Source organism: Quercus suber, unplaced genomic scaffold (genome assembly GCF_002906115.3).
Source record: "Quercus suber isolate HL8 unplaced genomic scaffold, Cork oak 2.0 scaffold_204, whole genome shotgun sequence".
Lineage (NCBI taxonomy): Eukaryota > Viridiplantae > Streptophyta > Magnoliopsida > Fagales > Fagaceae > Quercus > Quercus suber.
In genome coordinates this window covers 1,080,659-1,089,907 of record NW_027069662.1, presented here as the reverse complement: position 1 = coordinate 1,089,907, position 9,249 = coordinate 1,080,659, and the positions used below count along the sequence as shown (strand labels likewise).

At 33.8% G+C, this 9,249-nt stretch overlaps 1 protein-coding gene across 1 annotated transcript; it reads left to right on the top strand.

The window, feature by feature from the left end:
* Positions 1-1,730: 1,730 nt before the first annotated feature.
* On the top strand, positions 1,731-6,129 carry LOC111987543 (putative UDP-rhamnose:rhamnosyltransferase 1). The gene is made up of 5 exons (XM_065779292.1): positions 1,731-2,121; positions 2,358-3,128; positions 4,746-4,981; positions 5,542-5,661; positions 5,758-6,129. The coding sequence occupies exons 1-5, from the start codon at positions 1,731-1,733 to the stop codon at positions 6,127-6,129; spliced, it is 1,890 nt and encodes a 629-aa protein (XP_065635364.1).
* The last annotated feature ends 3,120 nt before the right edge of the window (positions 6,130-9,249 follow it).

The following is a 9,249-nucleotide window of genomic DNA, read 5'->3' as shown; positions in this document are numbered from 1 at the left end:
TGAGATCTTATGTTTGTAGAAGACCGTCTTATTTTCTTTTGATAGATTGTAACTAGGAAACAAGATCTTGTAAATTTTTTTACTAGATTGTAACTAGAAAACAAAGCCATGTATAATTCCTTCTGTCAAGTTGTACTTATTTAAATTAATGGGAATGTGTATTATTCAAGACATTTTGTAATCTTTTGTATAGTTTGCTTATTTTACTCATAAAATAAGTGGTGACTCCATATGATCTTGAAAAGAGAAGGTGCCTTTACCTAAACTTTCTTCTTTGAGGGCCGAGTTTCCCGGTCTCTCACAACATGCGTGCATATGCTTAGGGTTTTCCTTGCACATTTTCTTTACCAAAACCATCCTTCAAGTCATAGTTTATAAGATTGGACCCTAAGTTGACCTTAGGACTTCGAGTGATGTTGTCATTGGGGAGGAGTCTTGGATCATAAGGGGTACAAAATGAAATGTCTACAAAATCCCTAATAGGTCTTGATTTTCTATGGACTTCTTTCCTTTGCACGAATCTCAGTATATGACTAACTCCTAGCAACTTGAAGCTTCTTGTTAGATGCAAAATTCTTCAACACACTTGAAGAAAAGGAAACACTTGGTCACAAATCCCTAAGGCATATACAAACGTAGTACTTCACAATAAGTGTATGGATAATCTAATTGAGTCTCTCTGTATGATGACGACTATAAAATAATCCTTTTGTATCATCTAGAAGTTTAGTGAACGAAACCCTAGAAGTCCAAGTCATCATGGGCCGAAAAACAAATCTGGAATTTCTGGATCTACAAAGCTCAATAGATTGAGTAGTATCGAGAAGTATCAAGGTTCATTAAGTTTTGATAGATCAAACTTGTGTCGAGATCCACTATTTTTAGCTTTTTTTTACTTGTTTTTTTGTGCAGTCTTCATGTCTTCAATAATACCACATGTTTTCCTTATAAGACATACTTCATGATATTCTAGAATTCACTTAGAACTACTTAAATACAAGTAAAGTGCATTTTGTCAAAAAAATGCCAACTACGTAAAGACCCTAACAAGTTTCAAACTCTCTCTCTCTCTCTCTCTCTCTCTCTCTCTCTCTCTCTCTCTCTCTCTCTCGTAGGCCATGAAGTTGAATTGCGGACTTAGGTACTTTTGTTGGCTATACATTTACCTTCCCCTCTAAAGTTTTAAATTTATCTTGGTTAGGCATGTGGTAGCTTAGAGTAGCTTAAAGTGGTGGATTTTCCCAACCAGCTTAGATGGGATTTTAACATTTAAGCTACACCTAGGTTGAGCTTATGGTGGCTTATGAATGTCATGGCTGACATCACAAGGTAGCTTTCACCTTAAATTTCATGCCTATAATGGTACTAAATAAACCCTACTAGAACCTAGTAAAAAAACCCAATACTCACACAAAGTAATCAACCAACAGCTTGTGTGAGTATTCTGTCCTCAAATTCCATAATGACCTATTATGGTGCGGCCACCACTCACAACCTATCGCAGTTTATAATTTTAAATTCCAGTAAGTTTGATTTTAGGTTCAGATTTTTGTTTGGCGGCTTTTAAGTTAAGCTTAATTAACTCAAGTTATTGTTAGGTCAGATGTATGGCCAAGACTTGAGTAGTTCACAACATCAATATGTAGTAATCTCAGGTATTGCTATTTATATGGCTAAGCAAAGACTGAAAAAAACTATTAAAATAACTCTGTATTTTCCGTGTGATTTTCATGGCTGATCAAACCCAAAAACTCCACACAGCCATGCTCCGACGGCCAGCCTTTGGTCACATAATTCCATTTTTAGATCTTGCCAAGAACATAGCCCAAAAAGGTCATCGGGTCTCCTACCTGGCCACCCATAGAAACATTCAACGCCTCCCAAAAGTAAAACTCCCTCCATATTTAGCTGATTCAATAACTTTCGTGCAACTCCCTTTACACAACGACAACAGTCTCCCTGAAAATGCAGAGGCCACTATGGACATCCCACACCATAATATGCTAGACCTTAAAAGGGCTTATCATGGTCTCCAAGAAGATGTAGCTCAGTTCCTCGAAAATTCTACTCCAGATTGGATTATTTACGAGATATTTGCTTACTGGTTACCCCCAATTGCTGGTAATCTATGAATCTCTAGAGGCTTCTTCAATACTAACAATGCATGGAACATGTCTTTCATTGGTTCATTAATACCGGAGATAAAGGCCAAATATGATCCACCAACTAAGCCAGAGGACATGACTGTCCCTCCCAAGTGGGTAACCTTTCCTACCAATGCGACATTTCGACTATACTAGGCTAAGGATTTTTTTTTTACAAGCCCTCCAATGATTCAAATTTTATTGAGCATAATTGAACGGTGTCAGGTTGTGAAGTGAACATTGTTCGTAGTTGCGTGGAGCTTGAACCTGAGTGGTTGAAACTCCTAAAAGAGCTTCACCAAAAGCCTGTTGTTCCGGTGTGCATCTTGCCACCCACAATGCAAGTTCGTCGACATGACCACAAATATGATACTTGGGATACAATTATTGAGTGGTTGGACAAACAAGAAAAAGGGTCTGTTGTTTATGTTGCACTTGGTAGTGAGGTGAGACCGAGTCAAGAAGACTTGAATGAGTTGGCACCAGGGTTAGAACAATCTGGGTTGCCATTCTTTTGGACTCCAAGGAAGCGAAGTATTTTGGGGGATAGTGACTCAATTGAGCTACCAGCAGATGGTTTTGAGGGCAGAATCAAAGGTCGTGGAGTTGCTTATACCAGTTGGGTACCTCTACTCAAGATATTGGCTCATGACTCGGTTGGAGGATTCTTAACACACAATGGTTGGGGCTTAGTCATAGAGGGACTTTATTTTGCACGTCCTCTTATTATGTTACCTTATTACCTTGACCAAGGGTTAAATGCTAGGATTTTGGAAGAGAAGGTTGGGGTAGAAGTTCCAAGAAATAAACAAGACGGGTCATTTACAAGGAATGCAATAGCTAACTCACTGAAGTTAGAGATGTTAGACGATGAGGGAAAGATATATTGGAAGGAAGCAAGGAAAATGAGCTTGTTGTTTGGGGACAAGGATTTAAACTATCAGCACATGGACAAACTTATTGAGTTTCTTGAGAAAATAGCTCGTCCGTGAGGCTTAAGTTACATTAATATTAATATGCACTTCTATATGTTTATATTGTACTTGCAATATGAATTTACATTATAAACACACATAAAATGGCAAATGTTGTAGCATTTGTAAATAATATTGTACACTTTTTGCAACTGTGTATAATATTTGCCACTTTTTATGTGTCTACAATGTAAATTTACATTGTACCATACAATGTAAAAGAAGAATTTCCCTATTAATATATATAAACTTAAGACTTCGAAAAATAAGAAATCTAGGAGCTAGGATAATGTTTACTTCTCCCTAGAATAATATGATAATACTAGCGAGCCAAAAGACTACATGTTGATCTCAAATTTGAAAAAAAAAAAAAATGAGAAACCAAGGAGCAGGACAGAATATTTTATGTATTTTAACAATTATGTTTGCTTTAGATTCTTATGCAATGCATTTTAAAAATAAATTATTTGCATTCAAAATCATTTTACAAATTGTCAAAACTATCTTGTTTTGATAATTTGATAATTGGGGGTGGGGATTTGAACCTTTAATATTTTTATTAAAATCACTAGAAGATGCAAAAAAGATCAGATGAGATAGTAAGCTCTTGGCTAGATTTGTGAAAACTTTCAATCTTGTAATAATTGCATCCAGCGTCCCCATTTCCACTCCCAAAGTGGCAGCCTCATAAATACCAAGGTTTCCTTTCGCATAAGGAAATAATGTAAAGCCACATATTTGTAGAGTGCAACATAAACCATACAACTCTTTTTCTTATTCAACCAACCATATCCTTTGCGACATTAACATGTAAGCTTTATATAATAAAATTTCAATATCCTTGATTAAGAACAAAGATTTGATGACGCTAAATGTCAAATTATGGTCAATACTGAGACAAATGCTACAAAAACTTTAATTTTTTTTAGTGATTGAAACTGCTACTAAAACTATCAATAAACCTCCAATTTGCTTAGTACATATTTTGTAAAGTCTAGAATGTAGAGTTAGTTGTTGGGAGCTGTTGCTGATGTGTAATAGTGTATGAATCCCACAAGTTAAGTTGTTTCTTGAGTGGCCTCAAGAATGAACTAAGATTACCCATGAGAATGTTGGGTCCAAAGAATCTAAATAAAGAATTTCCAAAATACAAGAAGAATATCTATGGAGTATCAGGACTAATAGCAGGGTTGGGAATGAAGGTCTCAAACCCTATATTTTGGGAACTCCTATGATTGATATCAAGCTTGTCAATCAAGCTAGAGTCTCGATTGAGGGTTCCTTTGTAGAGGTCGAGCATCTCTCAAATGGAGGAATGCAGAAAGAAAGGACATTGCTACAATTGTGATGAAAAATGACAGATTGGTCACAAATGCAAGGGGGCTAAACTGTTCCTTCTTGAAGGACTTCCACTAGAATAAGATTCATCATCTTCAGAGGGCTCATTGGTTGATATAGATTGAAATGATTTTGTGCAAGTAAGCGGAGATCAAGAAATGCAGCCAAAATTTTCAAGAAAGAGCCAAAATCACTCTTTTTGCCCTGTGGGAATTCCATCTCCTAGTACTATGAGAATAGCAGTCAAGGTTACTTATGGGTCACTAGTTGGTTATTCTGATTGATACAGGTAATACACACCAACGGAAGAAGATCATGTTAAATGGTGTTAGACCCTCCTATTCATTAATCCAAGAAGCTACTAAATTCTTTAAGCCTTCAATGAGAAAAGGCTTACTATTACAACTTATTGTTCCAGGAGGAAATGCTACTTCTCAAAACCAACGTTGTGTAGAAATTGAAGCATTGTTGATTGAATTTTTTGTAGTTCTAGGGGGCATGAGCATAAGATCATCCTCAAGGAAGGTACTCAACCAATTTGTGGAAAACCCTACAAGTACCCTTATTTCTTGAAGATTGAAATAGAAAAAATTGTCACTAAATTGCTAGAAGTTGGATCAATTAGACATAGTCAAAGCCCCTTTTCAGATCTCTTCTTTCATTAGTGAGAAAGATTGAAGGTTCTTGGCATATGTGCATTGATTATAGAGCCTTAGATCATGTTATAAATTTCCCATTCCTATAGTAGATGGGTTGTTAGATGGGTTAGTTGGTTTTGAGATCTTCTCTAAACTTGATTTGAGTTTGGGAACCATCAAATTAGGATGAGGGCTGAAGATATACCTAAAGTCATTATGAATTCTTGATCATGCCTTTTGGGCTTACCAATGCCCCTTCTACCCTCCAAGTTTTAATAAATGATGTCTTTAGACCACATTTAAGGCATTTTTTCTTTGAAGATATTCTAGTTTTTAGTAATAATTTGGAAAAACATTTACAGCATTTGAGGGTTGTACTAGAATTGTTACTTAAGAACCAGCTCTATGCCCAGATGAATAAGTGTGTTTTTGGCTGCAATGAAGTAGAATACTTACGACACAATCAAAACTGGTTCCAAGAAGACATCAACAATGCAAGAGTGGCCTGAATTAACTGCTTCGAAGGCTTTAAGAGATTTCTTGGATCTAATAGGTTATTATATGAAGGTTATAAGGCATTATGCTTAGATTGTTGTCCCTCTCGCTATTCTTCTCAAGAAGGATACCTTCTTGTGGTTTGTACAAAATGAATATGCTTTTCAGCAACTTAAGCAAAATGTTGCCAACCCTCCTGTTTGGACATTACCATATTTTTCCAAACCTTTCAACATTGAATGTGATGCTTTAGGAGTGGGCCTTGGAGTGCTTCTAATGCAAAACCAGCAACCAATTGCTTTCCATAGTCAGGTCTTAAAGGGTAGAAGCCCACACCTCTCCACTTATGAGAAAGAGATTTTGGGTTTAGTCACAGCTATTAAGAAATGGGGACCCTATTTAGTTGGCAAACTATTTATCATTAATATTGACCAGCAAAGCCTCAAGTTTTTGTTAGAGCAAAAATTTGGCACTCATGCTCTACAAAATTGGCTTACTAAGCTACTAGGTTATGTTTTTGTGGTGGAGTATAAGAATTGAGGAAAACAAGGTGGTTGATACCTCATCAATGCAAGTGATTCATCTAGATGATGATCTTAAGCTTGGGAGCAATTATTAAGCTATTCATGTTTAGCAAGTTGAGTTTCCACATGATGTGTGGTGTACTCATTATTAGTTTCCTTCAATGTTTCAATAATTTTTATGATAAAAATTTATAAACTTTAGTATTTTATTTTATAGATAAAATTGAAAAACAATAAAAGTGTGATTTGATCATACTATATGTTTTAAAAATTTTAAAAATTACACAATATAGTGATTGATATATAAGCAATTTTCATGCCTACTCAAGAATGCAAATATCATTTTGATAAAATAAAAATGCAAATATTCTTCAAACATTTTTTATGGGAATTTTTTTTCTTCTTGTCAATTTAGCAAAACCAAATCAATATGTGTACAGATAATCCTTTGCATCATTGTTATTCACAATTAACTCATTGTAAAGGTTACTCCCCAGTTTAATCATTTATGAAGTTATCATAAGATTTTTATGACATAATGTTTATGTTTAATTGATTTATAGATCTACTTAGAATTTTCATAATCTCCTGTTTTTGTTCTTAGATTATGATAGTTAAATTAGTTGTTTATATTGCCTTATGTTTTTAGGAAACTGTTGAAGCTAAAACAAATATTACTTTAAAAATATTTACAAATTTACGTGTTAATGAATTTGATTGGTGGAATTTAATAATATAATATATTAATGTTTTGAATTTGTTCGCTATGATTGTTGACACATCATTTTAGATGTTGAACTATCCCGTCCATTGCATTAAGGGCAGTATTACCCAATATTATGACTTATTCAATTTTATATGAAACATAGTATCTAAAAAAAACTCATTATCCATGAAAAAATGTACTCACATTTTTCAAACAAACACACTCATATATAATTTGAATTTCATAAATTTCATTTTGGTCCAAGAGAACAGCCCCCAAGTAAAGATTCCTGGTTTTGCCCTTGCTACCAACTATCAAATTAATAAAAAATAAAATAAAATAAAATAAATTTAGGTAGTCTATGGGAAACTTCTATTTGAATAGAACAAGGTGAAGTATGGAAAGACTACTGGCATTTTCTAACATTGATAATTTTGACAATTAATTTTTCAAAATCAAAGGAGTGATGTGGGTTGGGTCTCAATCTTGCAATTTTGTGCATTTTAGTCTTATTTTAAAATTCAATATGGCCTATCTGAAAGAAAATAGCTTTGATATATAAATTAGTTCTAGGCTCTCCAAGAAACTTTGATTAAAAGAAAAAACTTGTTAGGCTACAATTTTCGAACAGCTGTTCAGTTTGCTCTAGAAAATATTGAAGAGATGGCCGTTCAGTCTGCGAAGATAGGTTTCTTAAGAGAGACAAAATGTGGTGACACAAAATGGCCGCCGAGCTCGTAGATCTTCACTATTCACACTTTCGGCAATTTGAAAAAGAATGTTGCTAGTGACCCTTATATTGTCATTAAAATATAGCCTTATTGGTTTGTATGTTTTTCTTCCATTGATTATTAATTGGAGAAGATTATGCAATTAGAATATCTCAAGAAATTTTTTTTTTTTTAATAATTAATCAAAAAATTAATTGTTAGAAGAAATTGTGAGATTGAAACAATCAATTCAAAATTTTGATTGATTTGCAGAACAATACCTATTATAGAAATGAATTCCATTGTAATTGAAAAGAGTTGAGAAATGAAAAGAATCTAAAGAAGAGAAGAATCGTGGAAATCTAGTGAGTCCAAGAACTAAAGATGAGAATCTAGCATTTACAGAGGCCACGCCTATATATACAGGAGATTAAGGAATTAGGTCAAGCTAACAAAAGCAATGCTACGTAAAACTATTTTTCATAAAATAATTTCACAATTGCTGAATTGTCAAGTTATTATTGATTCTCTTATATATAGATCCATCACTAACATTATTTTATTGTCTATCATTTACAACTATTTATTTCAATAGTTGAGAAAAAATTTATGAAAAATAATAGTGCCTCTAGACTTTTAGAGCTAACAAAATTTTAATTTTTTTTTTCTTCTTCTGAGAATGAACAAACTACGAGCTATTGATCTAACCTCTTGACAACTAACTGATTTAGCTAACAAAACTTATTACAACTATTAATCACATGTTAATAATTAATTGACATCCGCAAATACCAGCCAAAGCCAACTGCTACTAAAACACTGCATAATACACAACAGTGCAAACTTCGCTTATTCTACATCCCTCCACAAACTAACCGTGTGTTTGGGGAAAAAAAAAAAATTCTGCTCTCTGTTCAATTTTTAGTTTTAAAGCAATTTGTTGAGAATCTAGCATGATGATTTCTTATGCAAGTTGGTTGAATGGGAGGAGTGCAACCTAAGTTAGGTCTTGGACCAAGAATGGAAGGTAGTGGACTCTGTAACATAGAATTAGGCATGGCAAACAGTGGGAAGCCACATTATAGGTTGGGGAGGCCATGCCCCCACCCGACCCCCAAAAAAAAATTGAAATATTTTATTATCCTATATACATATGTTATAAATCGGTTAAGGTGGGGCCAAAGAAAAATGAGATTCCACCCCCCCCCCCCCCCCCCAAAAAAAAAAAAAAAAGAGTTGCTCTCCAATAACATTAGAAAAAAATTGGCTTCCTCCAAGAAAAAACAAAATAAATAGCTTAATCTTTCCAAAACTTTTTTTTTTTTTTTAAGTTAAACAAGGATCATCCATTATTATTATTTTCCTTTTTATTTATTTATTTTTTATCTTTTCATTTATATATCCAATCAATTGAGTTACAAGGCTCCTGCCTCCATTATATTTAAAAATTTAATTATTTTGCTCTTTGGATTGTTTTATTTACATGTTTAAAGTAGACAATTTGTATTACTCATTAAAGTTTAAAAAGATTATGTTCATTAGAAGAAAAAAAAAAAAAAAGGAAAATAACGAGTTCTTGCTTATCTAATTATATATGAATATGTTTTGAATTTATCTAAACCGATTTATGAATACCATAGTTTGGCCCTCCAAGCCAAAATTCTTAGCTCCACCACTTTTGGCAAACCTGGGTCAAGAATTGAAGAAAGGGAGCAAGAAT